This window comes from Neocloeon triangulifer, unplaced genomic scaffold, assembly GCF_031216515.1.
Source record: "Neocloeon triangulifer isolate White Clay Creek 2 clone unplaced genomic scaffold, ASM3121651v1 ptg000013l, whole genome shotgun sequence".
NCBI lineage: Eukaryota > Metazoa > Arthropoda > Insecta > Ephemeroptera > Baetidae > Neocloeon > Neocloeon triangulifer.
The window spans coordinates 6,681,951-6,698,611 of NW_026775555.1; the positions used below are offsets into that span (position 1 = coordinate 6,681,951).

The 16,661-nt window shown below is 38.4% G+C and overlaps 3 protein-coding genes across 3 annotated transcripts in view; 2 read left to right on the forward strand and 1 right to left on the reverse strand.

Annotated features, from left to right (window-relative positions):
- The first annotated feature begins 3,689 nt into the window (after positions 1–3,689).
- Positions 3,690–6,453, forward strand: LOC132198798 (uncharacterized). Its single transcript, XM_059623031.1, has 4 exons — positions 3,690–3,806; positions 4,699–5,413; positions 5,778–6,246; positions 6,310–6,453. The coding sequence occupies exons 1-4, from the start codon at positions 3,743–3,745 to the stop codon at positions 6,325–6,327; spliced, it is 1,266 nt and encodes a 421-aa protein (XP_059479014.1). The 5' UTR covers positions 3,690–3,742; the 3' UTR covers positions 6,328–6,453.
- Positions 6,397–10,467, reverse strand: LOC132198797 (GPI ethanolamine phosphate transferase 3). The gene is made up of 8 exons (XM_059623030.1): positions 10,139–10,467; positions 9,791–10,077; positions 9,410–9,682; positions 9,283–9,353; positions 7,670–9,102; positions 7,360–7,588; positions 6,880–7,271; positions 6,397–6,823 (listed from the first exon to the last, which is right to left on the reverse strand). The coding sequence occupies exons 1-8, from the start codon at positions 10,331–10,333 to the stop codon at positions 6,623–6,625; spliced, it is 3,081 nt and encodes a 1,026-aa protein (XP_059479013.1). The 5' UTR covers positions 10,334–10,467; the 3' UTR covers positions 6,397–6,622.
- A 5,160-nt stretch (positions 10,468–15,627) lies between these two features.
- The window catches only part of LOC132198588 (chondroitin sulfate proteoglycan 4-like), a 36,248-nt gene continuing 35,214 nt past the window's right edge, over positions 15,628–16,661 (forward strand). The window contains exon 1 of the mRNA XM_059622701.1: positions 15,628–15,819. Coding sequence (XP_059478684.1) covers positions 15,750–15,819 — 70 coding nt within the window. The 5' untranslated portion in view covers positions 15,628–15,749. The remainder of the gene's footprint in view (positions 15,820–16,661) is intronic.

Genomic DNA, 16,661 nt, shown 5'->3' on the forward strand with positions numbered 1-16,661 from the left:
GACGGAGTGAAAAACACCCGCAAGATGAGGGCGTCAAGGGACAAACGCATAAAAAAAAAACACATGTACACCTGTTTAGCAACACGAAAGCTGTACATATTATAAATTATAAGAGAAAAGCGACGAAGAAGAACAAAAGAGACAAAGGAAATTATTTAAGAGAAAAACGAAAAATAAAATAAAAAATAAACGGATGTTCATCATAATAAATATTGCAAAAAAAATCTATGGCAAAACTCTATAAATGCTTTTTTATTTCCCTTCATTCCCTGGGGAAAAAAACATATTCTTTTATTTTCATATGGAGAACGTGGAAAACATTTTAATGAGGGTCATTTTTCATTTATTTTTCTTCCATCCGAGATAAAATCGCAGGGAGAGATTGCGATAATAAATTATATACCGGGAAATATGATTGGACCTTATTTTTCTTTAGACTTGCGGCCGATTTTTTCCGACTCACAGACGCGCAAGTGGTGGAAAAGCGGCTAACGGAAATCTGCTCTTTCTCTCTCGAAGAGCTGAGCGGAATGAGAAAGCCAAACAGGATAAACAGACCAGAACGGCGGAAAATCAACTTTTCGCTAACTCCGTCGAGCATTACGCGCTGCATTATTCTCAAGTTCCCGCGCTCTTGACGAAGCTTGACCTAATTAATTACTCGCGCAGCGTTTTAGCAAAAACTAAAATAAATAAAAATAATGGCAAATCCTAATTATTCGTTGTGATCCACTCATGTGAGCAATACTCGTATGCAGCTGAAATGCTGTTGAGTTCAAGAGGAAAGTTCAGAAATGTGGACATGCAAAACATGAGATCCGCAAAAAAAAACATGAAGATTTGCAAAAATTCATTTATTTAAAATATAATTAATTTGAATGATTTAACTAATTAATATGAAGCTATAAGAAGTAAATTTGACCAAATTTTGTCACAATTAAAAAAAAATCTGGAAAAAAAATCAAAATTACATAGCCACTTTTTTAATAAAAGCATAATCAGATTGTCATAAACTTACCTATTTCAGTTAATTCTATGCAATTTATGTTTATGGCCAACGACTTTAACTACCTGAATTGAAAATTCAAATTTGTATTTTTTTTTTCAGTTTCAGCCAAAATTTTTCTTTTGTTCCAATCGCATCCTGATCAAGAATCTGTCAGTTAAAAAAATTATTTCTTTTAAAGTCTTATTGTAAAATTAATCAATTCTTTCATTATTTTTAATAATACTTATAATTAATAAACTATTAAATCTCTTAGTTTGTTAAATGTGTTCGTGGCAACCGACGCGGCGGAATAAAAAGTAAAGCCGGCAAAGTAAGTCTCGGGATGAAAATAAATTATGCAACGGAATAAGATTAATCTGTACTCACATTAATTAATATGCTCCGGGGATTTGCTCTTCTCCTTAGCAGACGTGAAACCACACCAGCTTAGTTGGAGTTTCAAAATTTCTCCTCAGGAACTGGATTTCACTTGTCGACATTGCTGAAATAAAACAAACACATTTTAGTGCAATTTTCAACACATACAAATTATTTGGTACATTAAAAGTTGGGAATAATGACCATTTTCCGTGTTGGCGCACTGCTGGCATTATTATTAATATTTTAGATTCGTCGATAATGTCTACATGATACCGGGGAGAGCCAAGCAATCTATTCCGGATTGCTTTTAATTACACCGGCCACTCCACAATACATACTGCAATGGGTGCAATAATTCAAAACGGATTTAATCACAAATCATACAAAACATTATTGTGGAATATTAATTTAAGTGCAATTAGCTGTATTGATCTCGTGCAAAAGAAAAATTAGAAAAAGTTACCCTTCAAGAATCTGGATTAAATTGAAGTTAATTTAGATAATGATTTTGACGTGGATTTCAATTCAAGGAAAATCTCACCTGTGAGCCTCACTAACTGAGATTAGAATGAACTCGTTTCCAGGGGGATCTCGTGCTTGTTGTCGAATCGCAGGTAGGCTTTGTTACTCACGTTTATATCACCGCAGAGAGGATAAAAGCTACGCACCGCATTATTATGTCTGTTGTAGGCATTTTACGCAGCCTGCAGGTATGTGTTCAGGGACAGTTCTTTGCACAGATTCAACAAAATAGCAGAACTAAATCCGTCTCTCTGTCTGCTGCTTTGGAGAATCAGCAGAATTCCTCTCGCATTTCAACTGGATTTTGCAGGATCTTGATACAAATTGTTTTTGCACGTACACTGCACGTATGTCTGATAAAATAAGATGCAAATTGAGATGCGATCACATTGAAAAACATCTTGATGCTCGCACGAGAGAAAGAAACCTGTTTACTTTTTGTAGGAAAAAAAATGAAGACTGATATTGATGACCTCCTTGTGTGTGACAAGTGACTAGGGTGGGCGAGAAGGGGGAGTAAGAATTTCTCCTAATTTGCAATGCAACCTGATCCTGTCAAGTGGCGAGTGGCGAAATGGATAACTACAAATTAAGGGCGCTAAAATGAGCTCCATATTAATTACAATTAAACATGCAAAAAAATTATAATCAACACAAAATATGAGAAGTATTTTTTTAAGCTATAATGAGGGTGGATCCAATTTCTTGACTTAATACTTCACACTGTAGGCTAATGTATTATGTAATTGATGTAGCTATAACAAAAATTAAAAATGAATAAAAATTGTAAATCTCAAAGAAAATCAAATTTATTAATTCTTTTTTCGAAAATTGTTGAAGAATTGGCAGGCACGGGCAAACAAGATAAATTCCAAGAAATTCAACAGTCATAATAACTCCATCTATGTATCTTTCCGATTTCCAACGCTTGTTTTTGTATATTTTGATACTTTTTAATGTCAATTTAAGTATGATTTCCGACTTTACTTGTGCATCAGCGAACATTTTTGTGATAAGGATCATAAGGATGGTGAAAATTTTCAAATTTTTCCCAATGAATGTAGAGTAAATAAATGAATAAATTCTGAGCGCTAGGGATCTTAAATTATAGTTTCTTTTTCAATTTATTCTTAGTCAATTACAAAATTATACTGCATGGAGAATAAAAACCAAAATATTATATTAAAATTATAACAAAAGGGAAAAAATCAATTTTAAATTTATTTAGCTCCAAGCTTAAGTTAGACTTCTAAAGATCGCATTCATTGAATAAAATTTTCTCGTTTATACAAATTTATTTTTGGTGCGTTTTAATAAATGTAGAATTATGCAATTATTTATCTAATTTTTGCGCTAAATTAAAATTGACTTCAATAATGGAGAAAGAAAGGTGCTTATGTGCATCAAGGTTGAAGCTGAAATTCCCTTTTTCGCTCGCAAAAAAAAAAAATTAGGATGCAAAAGCACAGCGTGTCTTTATTTGTGTTTAATTAAAATCTGAATTCATTTGACCTGGCGGATTGAACCCTCGCACTCTGCTGACGAAGATGTGATATGCGTGTGGCGTGCGTGAGAGATCCTTTTAAACCGTTTCAATTCGACGGTGTGTGGCAGAGTTTAATTAAATTCGCCCCCAGCACAGCAGCTTTAGGACAGCTAAGAGGATTAATTTGTCGCCCACTTGTCCCGCCGTGCACCAGTTGTTGGTTTTAGTTTCCGAGCGACCAGAGCAGAGAATCCCGTGCCGTGGATTATGATCACGAGTGTGTTGCAGCTGCAATTGCCGAGACCAACATTGTACACATATATATAGGGGCTGTTGGGCGAAACAGCGTAATCACTTGCTTCATCATGAGGTGCGCGGCGTGGTGTGCCCTCGCCGTCGTCTTGCTCCACTCGGTCTCAGCTCTGCCAGGTCTGCCTCGTTTGCACTTTTTTATGTTTCCACTATATTATTCTGCTCGCGTTGCGAAAAAACTCTCTATGTACACTATTCTGTAGCTACCTCTTTTCGCCTTTTCCGCTCTCACTCGGATGTTATTATATACGTAAATGCCTTTGCAGTCGGAGAAAATTGAAAAAAAAAGAAGCTAATAGAGAGCGCCGAGCAAAATTGCGCGGACGGTATTAGTTTCCTGCGATAATATATCTTTATCTCGATTTATGAGGCATAATAATTGTCGGTCTTTCGAGAACATTAACATTACAGAAAATCCTCGCTCTATCAATTTATAGCTGTTGGCTGCAGTCTTTTCTTTTTCCCATTGGGTGGGTGGTTCGGTCCGACGGTCGCGGCTCTCGTTCTCTCTACGAAAGCTAGCTAACTATTACTGCACTGTCACTAGCAGAGATAGCAATAAACTTCTCAAACGTCGGCAAAAGTGCGCGCTGTTTTTTCTGCTGCAGCGTGTGCGAGGGGGTCGCGCACAAAAAATGCCCGATTTGCATTTTTTTCCTCCCCAAAATCATGCGGCTTATCAGAAGAATTTCAAAAAGAACTGCGTTTAACGGCATGTGAAATATGGATGCGCGGTTTAATTTATTGCCATTAGCGTTTTTTATTGGCTCCGCACGCCAAGATTTGGACTTCGTCGGCCTCTGCCCATTATTGAGCGGGTGCAGAAGGCACCGCTCCAAGTTATTACTCTTTTCTTCTGGGCAAATCTTTGAAAATTAATGCTCTAAAGCGCGGGCATATTCCTTTCTCCCGCCGCAGCTCCGGAGTTATTACAAAAACGAGCCGCGTAAAAAGTTTCCTATAAAAAAGTGCTTTACGAGACCTGCTAAGTTTTTAAATTAAATTGCAGGACGCCGGGCAATCGGAGCGTATCCTGGCGCTGGTGGACCCTACGCATCGTCATCGGCACCCTTCATGACCTTAAAGCCATTCCTCCCTGCTGCTAAGCCCGCAAACCCATTCGCCCCGGCGTTCGGCCCGCAGATGTTTATGGATAAAAAGACGGAGCTGCTCAATAACTTATTCTCAAAGCCGGCTCCCAGCAGAAGGGCCCTGGCCCCTCCAGGCGGGCCTCCAGCAGCCCCAACCACCGTCGACCCTGGCGTCTATAATGCCAAGAAGGTCGAATTTTTAAACACCCTGTTCGGCGGACTCGGTCCTGCCGTCGCCGGGCCAGACCCCGGCCCCGCGGGGCCAATCGTGCCCCCCGGCTTCTGGCTGCCTCCAACCACCGCGGCCCCCGTGGACGACACCCTGGCCAGGGCCAAGATGCTCGCCCAACTGGTCACAGCCACCCTGCAGGAACCCATCGTCCCCCCTGAACCGGCCACGCCACCCATGTTATTCGCCCCGCCGCCGGTCCCAACAACCCCCAAGCCAACAATAGTTCCACCCGGCTTCTGGCTGCCAGCAAGTCCCTTAGTGGCCCCTGGTGAATACGCGAGCAAGGTATCAGAGTTTTTGGAGAAACTTTTCGCCTCCAAGATGACGACCCCGGCACCCCTTGCAGTGAGAAGCTTGGCAGCTCGCCACCACGAGCACAACCCTCACACAGATCCAGAGAGGTATGTATATGGACGCGATTATTTTATTCTTCTTCTCTTCTCGGGCGCCTCGCTCTCGCCGCCCATTTTTTATTCATTTTTTCCGCGTTATTAAATTTACTACCTTGTATTTTCACGTTCCAAAAAATTCCTCCCTTGTTATCGGGCGCCGTACAGGAAATACACCTGGCGCAGCAGAAGGGGATTTTTTCTTCAATATACATGTGCCGGCGCACAAGAGGAATTTGGCAACAGAATGATTTTAGCACCACGAGCGAAATATACAATAAGCTTATAACAGACTAAACTTTTTGAAGCGGGCCGTCCCTTATTTTTTTCCAAACTTGGCAGGGAACACGCTGACAATAAAACCATAATTTTGCAGAGAAGAGAGGTCGCTGCCGCCTCCGCCTCTCAACCCCAAAGACATGGTCATAAATTCCATTCTGACCGAGGTGTCTGAACTGAAAGCCGCCCTCATGGACACTGTAACCGATATGGTCGCCAAACAAAAGTCGCTGCCGTACATGCCACCGAAGAAACCGAAAATTCTTCCCCCGTGGGTGCCAACCCCGCCACCAACCCCCGACCCCCTGGAGCCCTATCAGAAGCGGCTGGAGACCCTTGGTCAGGTCTTTGACATGCTGACAGGCCTTGGCCAGGAGGTCACCGCACCGAAAAATGACACCGCGACCACAACCACAAGGGCGGTGCGAAGCGTTCCTGCCAGGAGCGTGCAATTAGCAGTGCACCAGGGCTATCAAAGCATGCCGCCCGGCACGGAGGAGCTTGTTTCTGTGGGCGCAGGAAGGGACCCAAAGTCAAATCACGAAGGTGGGGGCCTCAACTTGAAGGTAGACAAATTTTAAAACGATTAAAATAAATTATAATAATTTTTCAAACTTTGATTGTTTCAGATAAAAGTGCCTCAATAAATCTGTAAAGCAACTGCTGCTGGATGATACTAAAAAAGATGGAAACTAGAAATAAAGGCAGCATTGGAATTGAAATTATCATTGCGTTTCAGTTTCTTAATCAACAAATTACCTGTTTTATTTTCTATGACTTGAAACAACTATCAATTTTTCTGACTTAGGTTTGCTACAACTGAGACCGTGGCATGGGCGTCATCCTGCATTTTGAGCATGGCTTTGATTTTGCAAGCGCCTTGCTTTCAGTGCAGTTGACCGTCCATGCTGCATCATCACAATTGTCACTATCTGCACTATATTACACTGATTGCTTCTCTTCTAATTTCACCATCAGCTTATCAACAGTCTTGAATACTTTCATAAAAAATAAGTAGCCCACGATAACTGCTATCATACTCACTAATAATGAAACAGCTTCAAATATGAGCTTTGGCGCAAACACTTTCCACACCATCAGATGCCTTCGTAAAATGAAGGAGGTGAAAACAGATGCTGATATCTGAAATTCATATAAACTCAATATTGCTATTCATTTTATAAAATAAAAATAATTACCCTTAGGAAGTGAACAAGGATGTATTTGGAGCACAACATGAATAGGCTTTGCTCACACAGGGTGGACTTTTCGTACAGAAACATTTCACTGTTGGCCGCTTTTTCTTTTATGTCCTGTTTGGCGGAAACGCCTTTGTGCATGGCGACCAAGGTGAGAGGGACGACCATCAACAAGGGTAAGGCTATGCCAAGCAGAATTTGTGCGCTGAAGGTGCTGACAATGACCATCAGTCCTGGGATGAAGTTGGAGGAAAAGTGGCCACTGGTTCCCACAAATGCTGCTTGCCACTGGATGCCAGGAAAGGTAGCATTGTGGCCTGTTCCGTAGAAGGCGACGACGGACAATAATGCCCACGCAACAATAGAAAACCATGGCACAAAAATTAGTTGACCTACAAATGAAAAAATAATGTGAATTAATTCAATAAAATTTTTGAAAAAATTAATATAATAAATACATTATGAAGTTTAAAATTCTACCTGGTATAATTATGCTGTTCAATCTTGACATAGAAGTAATGGCAAGAAGAAGAACCAAGGCACATAAGGACATCACTAGAGCTGGGACCATTTTGCTTCCCTGAAGCAACGCCAAGAGTTGATACAGCAGCAGAATGGCTACGAAGGATGATGAGGAAAATGCAGTTGACAGGCCGTAAACCGCACAAACATCTTTTTGTCCATTGTTCTTGCTCAGTGCACTTTTAACCTGAAAATATAATAGATTTTGAAAAAAAATTCAAATTATTTAAAATTTTAGTATAGTTTGAATTTTAAGAAATTCAACTACCTGATTGAAAATGTAAGGCACAAAGTCCGACTTCTTTCCAAGGACCTGCTCTCTTGGATTAACAATGTGGATCAGAAGAGGGTCATAGGAAAGGCAAAGAAGGGAGACAAAAATAAGGACATAGCACGTCTGCGGCAAGATTTGCAAATCCCATTGAATTGTTTTCTTCAGAGTTTGCGCAGGGAGCGATTCAAGTACCCAATAAATTATGGAAAGGATTGTGGTCAAAATGGGCAGATAAGTGACAATGTGGGCTGTAAAAGTTGCAGACACCAAATTGCCACTTCTTTTCAGCCAGTACCAATTAGCCAAGACAGGGATTACATGAAATACAAGTGGGACAAAAGAGACTTGCTGGTAGGGGCTGGTTTTCGAGTTGAGATCAGTCGAGGGAATGGACTGGCACCAAGACTGCTCCTCCCTGCACTGCCAGTACAAAGAGAGTGACCAGACGAGGAAAAGGAAGGCAGTAATAAAAGCAGTAAATGTCAACTTTTGATAGCTTATGAGGCCACAAAAAAGTTGGCTTGGCTTTTGTGATCTCTCTTTCCAGTTCAAAAATAAAGCTGCAATCAAAATAGCAATCAATAATGAAACAGCAAAGCCTTCTTCGACCACAAAATTGTCAGAGCCAAGGCCAAACATGGCAACTAATACAACTGCTACAGTCAACGTGCTCAAGTTTAAAATGCCTTTGGTGGTGAGGTTTTGAAATAAGATTTTAGAATCTTCCTTATTTAAGTATAAGAAATAAAAAATGCAGAGCAAACTCAAACTGCATGATATCTCTAGAAATGCTCTGAAAATTATCCAGCCCACTACAGAAATGACGGATATTAAAATAAAAGCCACCTGGCAGAGCCTCAAGGAAATAAAGTCTTGCATTTTGTGGATTGGAACTGAATTCAGTAAAATCAGCAATAGCGAAGCAGTAAAAAAATTGCAAAGGCAACCTAAGGCCATGGGCAGCAAGTCAAATTGAACCCAAACTTCTTCGCACATTTGCTTTACGGACTTCAAGTAACTTCGAGAGCTCAAAACAAAAGTATGAAAGTCGGCTGCAGTTTTAACTTTAGTGGCATTCAACGCCAAGTCCATGTGTTCCCTGCTCAAACGAGCAATGGCTTCTTCTGAAAACTGGCCCTTTTTAGAGTGGTACATGGAAATGTACTGGTGCACTTGATTTACATTATTCAAGAGGGAAGTGAATACGGGAGGCCAGTCACTTTCGGCATAAGGCAAAGCCTCTGTTACGACTGTACCGAGATTCGAGAAAGGAATTGGGACAGAAAGGATTGAAGTTAGGGTTGGGACAAGATCCACTTGCATCACTAGAGACGCAGGTTCACCACTCGGTGGAAACAGAAGAGTCGATGGAGAGTGTATGAACATTGCAGCAGTCACCTCTGCAACACTGTCGCCTCCATGATTGCCTACAAGAGTAAAATTAAATCAATTCATGGTTTTACTATATTTAAAATAGCATTTTTTTTTATTAATATAAATTTATGGCACAAATTATTAAAAATTTTAATATAAAAGTGATATAAAAAGTTACCAGGATATTTGTAATTTTTCCATTGTACTAAACTAAATTGAAAAATAATAATCACCAGTTGAAGTCATTCCATGATCACCAATCACAATAAGGGTTGTGTCATTATCCAAAATTTTTACCAGACTCCTGCAATTTCAAAATCAGTCACTTTAAAAATTCCCAACATGAAACGATTAACATACTTAATAAACTTATCCATTTCCTTGAGCTTTCTGCTCATTTCTGGATGGTCTGGGCCGTATCTGTGGCCACAGTGATCAACTCCCAAAAAGTGGCCAATAATCAAGTCCCAGTCGTTTCGCTTCAGTTCGGGTTCCATGTGCTTCGTAACTCCCTGGTCGACCGTGTCGAGATCCCAGACATTGAAGGATGGAAAGGGAAATTCCCTGTAGAATCTGCCTGGGTATAAAGAAGTCCAAGTGTCATCTCCCATGAAGATGACATTTTTCCCGGCACTGTAAATGAACATATAAATTAATTTACTCTGGTACAAAAAAAAAATCAGTGATTATACAAAATTTTTGGTTATTATATATAATATTAATATGTTTAACACAATTTACTTTTTCAACTGATCAAGAAAGTTGTCCTCAAAAATTTCAGACGATGCAAAATTTGAGCCAGCATCGATGAAGGTGGGCAGACTTCCAGTCGTGAGGCCCTTCAATCTCTGCATTGTCGTTGTTGGTGGATCAGCAATGAATTTAAAAAGTCTTGAGTTGTTCGGCTTTGCCTGCAGAAGGTCTCTAAAGATGGTAATCTTGTTTTGAAAGGCCAGCGGCTGAGCGTTTTTCGGATCAAAGTCGGCAAACTCGAACATCAAGGCGTCGACAATCAACAGCACAGCCCTCTAAAATTTTAATTCGGTTATAAATTTAGAGCTTTCAAATTAAATTAAATTAAAAACAAACATTATTTTTAGACTCTGTGCAAATCTGCAGGTTCAGTTCGTCGGTGTAATGAGCTGAATTCCTGTGAACACAAGACGCCCTGTCCGTAAACTCGTCTCGGCTGAGCAGAAATCCGCCTAAGAAAATGACGACACTGGCCGACAGGAGGTAAAAAAACCAGCACATGAGGGCCAGTTGCTTGCCGAACGCGTCCATGGCTTTGTCTTTAGCCGCTCGTCACATAATCGCGAATAAATTCACGGAAAAGGGTTGAAAAACATCGCTAAAAATTTTGCGTTTATTTTTCTGAAAGAAGAACAGACAAAGAGGGGCTGGCCGGGGCGGCTGCCGATTATTCCGAATTCCGAGGAAGATCAGCAAGGCGGCCATCTTGGATCGGGGTGGGGGGAAACGATTCTGCAATTTGCACCAATCCTTCGTGTATGTATCTGTATCGTGTTAGAGGGAGATAAATATACATATATAAAATATACACGTTTCAAACAAAGGAATTTTTGTACAACAAGTTGATGCTGAGGAATTTGCAGTCAGCCGTAACGGAATGCAGATTTTGCATTTTAGTGTCAGAAAAGAGGCATTTTCTTTTCCCTTAGCTACATTTTCTGAAGGACGACGAAAATATCTAAATAATATGCATGTTTTATGCATAAAATATGATCTATAAAAGGGACTACATACAAAAAATGCTGATTGCCGCTGGAATAACGTATGTGAGTATTTTTTTTCCTTAAAATTCAATTATGTATGCTAGTGTGCGTGTGTTTATGTAATCTTCTGTGTTGTGAGTTGTAAAGCAGTTCCAGGGTTTAATTTTTCAGGGTTTGAAAAGTTTCGTTTTGTGGAGGTTCAATATTGGTACATACAGAGAGACCCAATTTAGCGCGCCCTTCAAAATGAGCAACACTGAACACGATATTTTCACAAATGAAATCTGATGAAAGAGACAATTTTTATGGTCATATGGGCGTCCAGAGGAAACTAAGTAAGTAGTTTGCTAAATTGGCAGTGGTAATGTTTCTTTTTGTGCAAAAATTAAAAACTTTGGCGAAATTAAAGCTAATGAAATAAATGTTTCAAAAAAAAAAAAATTCCCATTTTTTTCCAGCTATTTGACAAGTGTGTAAAATATAATGGTGGCCTCTGTTAAGTATGCAATCATTTTTCCCCCCAAAAATTTCTAAATATAGTTGACTATATATGTGACCTTCCCTGAAATTTTCAAAATGGCACACTTAATTAAGCGACCTTTCATTGTTTTATTATTTTTTAAAGAAAAAAATAGCTGTGGTTCTTTCAACAAAAACAATTTTTACAACGAGGAAAGCCCGCTTCTCTTTACTTCCAATTGATTGATTTAGTAAGATTTTTATCAGTCATCATTAATTAATATTTATTTTTAACAAAGGTAAGGTCATTTAAAAAAAGTTGATTTTTGAAACTGAGCAAAAAAATAAAATATTTTTCGAAATTTATTTCAATTTTAACTTTTTGGAAATCTGGCAATTCGTTTTTTAGTAAAATCCCCCTATAAAAATTGAAAGTTAATAAATAAAATTTTGTTTTTATATAATTTTATTTGCAACTGTCTTTCTTCTTGAGACGGTACAATTCTCTTTGCGAGAACAAAATTTATATTCATTTTATTCATGTTGCAGCAAGTAGTCTCTCGTTTGTTTGTCTTTTGTGGGTGTTGACTGGAATTTATGCAACCAGCGCGCGTCGCTGTGCAGGTGCATTACTTTTATCCATTTTTATCCCGTTTCGTTGTTTACGTCAGTTATATTCGTGATAGGACTTTGTCACCGACCTCATTCTGTCCGAAATATAAAATGTAATTCAGAAAAAATTATGCAGCCGAGGTAAAGTTTCATCACAATTTTTTATTGTAATATTCTCTCGTTGCGGGCTATATGGGATAAATCTTATACCGAGCTAGGGTGGAAAAAAAATCAGAATTTCAGATTTTTCTCATTTCGAAAAAAAATAGCGCTTTGAATGTGTCCGCGTGTGTTGTGTCGAATTATTCAAATGATATGGGGTGAAATTTAAATTCGTGTGCGACGAGCAGATAAAAGCAATTTATATATATAAAAAATAATTAATTGTTAGCGTGTTGCATTTATTAAAAATGAAAAGCGTTTACGTAATGTTTATCTCTGCTCGGTGTGGTGTAGAAAGAGAGGAAAAATATATGTAATCAAGGTAAACCAGAAGTTTAATTTATTCCTCATCTCTATCTATGTTTGCAACTTTTAATTAAAAGTTCGTATTTTTTTATGCCTCAAAGCTCTGACATAAAAAAATCAATGTTTTGCGGAAAGTGTTATTTGCAATTTAGCTACCATAATATGTATTTATCCGACTCTCAATTTTAAAGCAAATGGGAGATTTGAAATTTAAAGAGATTATTAAACAATTCAGATTTTATTTGACCATCAAAAGTGGTCAATTTTAATAATAATTTTTGGCCCGAATAAATAATTCATTTTTGAGTAGAATGTGAGCATTTTAATTGAATTTCTTGCAAAATTCAATTCAATTCTTAAGAAATTTCAATTTAAAATATTGTAATTATAATACTGCAAATTAATTTAATTTGTAATATTATTGCATTATTATATTATTATATTATATTATATTAATATTATTAAATGCATTATTTAATGCATTTAACAAGCAAAAAATATCGGAAATAGATTTTAGATATATGAAGGAAAAAAGGTAATTTTATACAAAATTAAATAAATTAATTTTGCAAAATTATAATATTTTAGAACAAAAAAAAATTAAAAATCATGTGTATTAATTTGGCTGTTATTATGATAAGGAGTAAATTTTATTTGATTTAAAAAATCCCATCTCATGTGCTCCTCATAATTTCTAACTAATACAATAATTTATACAACTATATTTATTAATTTATTTTCCATTCCCATTTCAAATAAAATATAAATCTTAAATCAATACCAAATTTTACAACTGGTTTGCAATATACTTGAATTGAGCTTTTAATAATACTTTTTAATATTATAAAAAATTAAATAATTCATTATATAAATAGCAGAGTGAAGTTCTTTTTGAAAAATAAAAACAACCATCAACAAGAAAAAGACTAGTTAATAAATTATCACAACTCGCCACTCTAGTCAAGCGCCTCTTTCTTAAAATTAATATTAACTGTGAATAAATTTATAATTTTTATGAAAAATTTCCAATACTTATAAATATAAATTCAGGTTTTTATTACCTCTTATGGAAGCAATTTTTTTATAACTTTTTTTCATCATCTGTGCATATTTCATATCATGCTGGGTAATAAAAATGCATAGTTTTGAGTTGATTACAAAATACTCAATTATGCAAAACCATAAAAATTAGCAGCTCGTCTATTGTTTTCCCACAATGATCCGAATGCCGCAAAATAATGCGATCTATTTAATTATAGTAAATCAATTTGCCGCCGTTCTCTGCAGCAAAACTGCCCCTTTCGCGTGTCCTATTATTCTATATCCCAGAAGCGCTGCTTCCATTATTTATGACCGCATAACGCGGTGGCCAGCCAGAATTTCGACCACGGGCCGGTTTTGTTTTTGCTCCACATTCAGGCGATGGCCAAGACAAAAAATCAGAATATAGACCCATGCGCGGCGCACAATGGATAGGAAACTATAGAGATTCGCTCTTCTAAACACACAATTGACGAAACTTTTTGCCTCGGCCGCACACACAACTTTTCTATAGACCACATAAACACGCGGATCTAATGGCAAAGTTTTGCTTATCGGCGGCGGCAAGAGACTTCTTCTTCTTACAAACAAAGAAATTCTTACGTGATAAGGGGGAAAATGCGTCTGCGGCACCGCTCATTGACTCTGCGTGGGCCCGAACATCGAAATATAAAATCTCTCTTTGTTTGCGCAGGGTCCAATTTCTCTTTTGGCCCTGCCTGCGTCACCCTATACAGCTCTCGAATCCAAAAGTTATGTCGGAACGTGCGCGCATATTCAATGCGCTGATTCAGTGGCGAAATATATATGCTTTGTGCCAACACTGCGATTCACAGTTGTAAATTTCGCAGGGAGCTGAAATATTATATTTTTCCCTACACAAAAAGCATTTTGTATAGAAGCTTGTTAGAGAGTTTGCTTGGCTCAATAGTCCCGTGATATAAAAAGTTTTGAATTTAACATTTCAACTCTATAATTAGTTCAGTTAGGACTATTGATAAAAAGTTGCATTCAATGTAATGCTCTTTTGAATAATGCACACGGCACAAAATATTGCGCTCCTATAGATATAGTGTCGGGAAAGAGAAAAATTGAATTAGAGTTTATTCTCTGTTGTTGTTTATTTTTTCATATGGAACAAAATTTTGAAATTATAAAAATTTCAAATTGAGACAAACAAAATTGATTAGAGGGAAAAATTGAATTGTTGGACACCACCTCTTTTATTCTAAAACTTCCGACTTTCCTAGGCAAATCTTTCAGGGTTTTATTTAAGCCCTGGAATGACCTGCTATATAGACATTCAAAATACTGCCCAACCTGCAGAAATTTCAAAGTGTTCGTTATTATTATTTTTTCTCGGTAGTCTTTCTTGATGACATCTGCTAATTCTGCTCTCAATTTTTTTTATCGACAAATAAAAATAATAAAATATTTAGTTGCCCGAAAAAAAATGGTAAATACACTATTTTGCTTTGAAAATATTCTCCTCTGTTGTATAATAAAAATCGCTTTCATTTGAACAAAATAAATCTGATGGTCAGTTCAATATTTTTAAAGCGCGGTTCAATATATATGAACAAAAACTTTGAATCGAGGCTCACTGCGGTGGATGGGGTCGTTTTGATCTCGGAAGTTTAAGCAAAATTCTTGTCATCGTGGTGCCGTTTTTTTCCAAATATTCCTTTTTCTTAATTTTTTTTTATAAATGGAAATTGTAACAATAATAAATAATAAACAACAATAATAATAAAAGCCGAAACCATTCTGTAAATATAAATGATAAAATATGGTGCAATTTTAAAGGATCAGAGTAAAAAAAGAGTTAAATTAGGATTTGCAGGAGAGATTAGCGCACACAGAACATCACAATTTCAATTAATCAGAACGAGAAATATGGAATTAAACGGACACTGCACGAGTTGGGGTTTATCGTTTTGCACAATGAAATATATGAGTTCCGCCGCGCACACGTGTTTAATGTTCAATCAATATTAAAATATGCATATACGCGTTTTAAAGCGGGCTGGACGTGGCGCGCTGGATATATATGCAAACGGAACCGATTAAATATCCATGCGTTCCAAATTGCCAAAATCTTGGCCAAAAACTGCGAGGATTTTGCGCCCCGAGTGCGTGTATCAGGGCTGGAGCGCGCGCGGTGAGTGCGCGCAGGCTGGGGTTGTTTGGAGGGGTGGTTTCGGTGCTCCGGCGAGCGGAAGCTCAGTCGAAAGTCGCTTCTGCTGCTCGGCGGAGGGCTGCTCTGGGGGCGACGCTGCACGCACGGGCCAAAACCTGCTCTGTTGACAAAAGTCTGCTGCGTTTCAGGACACCTGCGGGCCGAGAGCATGCAGAAGAACCGGCGCCGCTAGCCGACTCTCGCCATGTGGGTGGCCACTTTTGCCCTCGTCCTCCTCGTCCTCGGCGAGACGCACTTGTCCTCGGCCATTACCGGTAAGTCCTTCTTTACTTTATCCAATTATATACGGCAAAGCCGCTTTTCAACTGTTGATCCGGAGCCGTTCAGGAAATTTTTTTTTCCGCCGGTTTCGACTTCTTTTTTATCATTTTGTTCAACTGTGTGTGACGCCGGTCCATTCATTTGAGAGAGCAGCGCGCGCTTTGTGTGCCCACGTATCGATTGGAATTTCTGATATTTAAATTTTCATTAGGGCTGGCGCCCTTGTTGAACGCGTTTGGCAAGTATTAAACGCGCGCGAGAACACGGCGGTGATTAGCAGTAAGTTGGTTCCACGTACAATGGGCACTTTCTCAGAGCAGCTTCCGCGCTGTCAAAGCGCCGTGCGCCTCCGACAAAGCATATGAGATTCAGAATCGATTAAGCACAAAGCACACATACGAGGCGGTCTCTGACAATAAGAAACTCGTTTCTGGGGAAAGAGCTTTGTTTGTGTATGCGGCTTGCAATTACCTTTGAGCGGTAATTGTGTTTAAACTGGATTTGTCCCGCGTTTATAGAACAGAAAGAGGTGCCGAACGGGAGAGAGAGACGAGCTGAAAATATTAATTAAAAAGTTTCCGCCCTTGCGAGACTTCGAAAAGTAGCAAGTTCGAACGGCATACTTAAGTATCTGCTTGGAGAGGAACTTTATGTTTTTTGAGAAGAAGGAAAAAAACCCGGGGAATTTATTAACTTTTAATATGCATGTGTGTCTTAAGTCTTAACGTTAACGTAGGAGGAAAGTAACAAAAAACTTTGCAAATAAGCGCCAAGTTTTGCACATGAATTTTAGCAGGAAAACAGGACAAGTCCATTTAACAGCAAATCTGCGCCG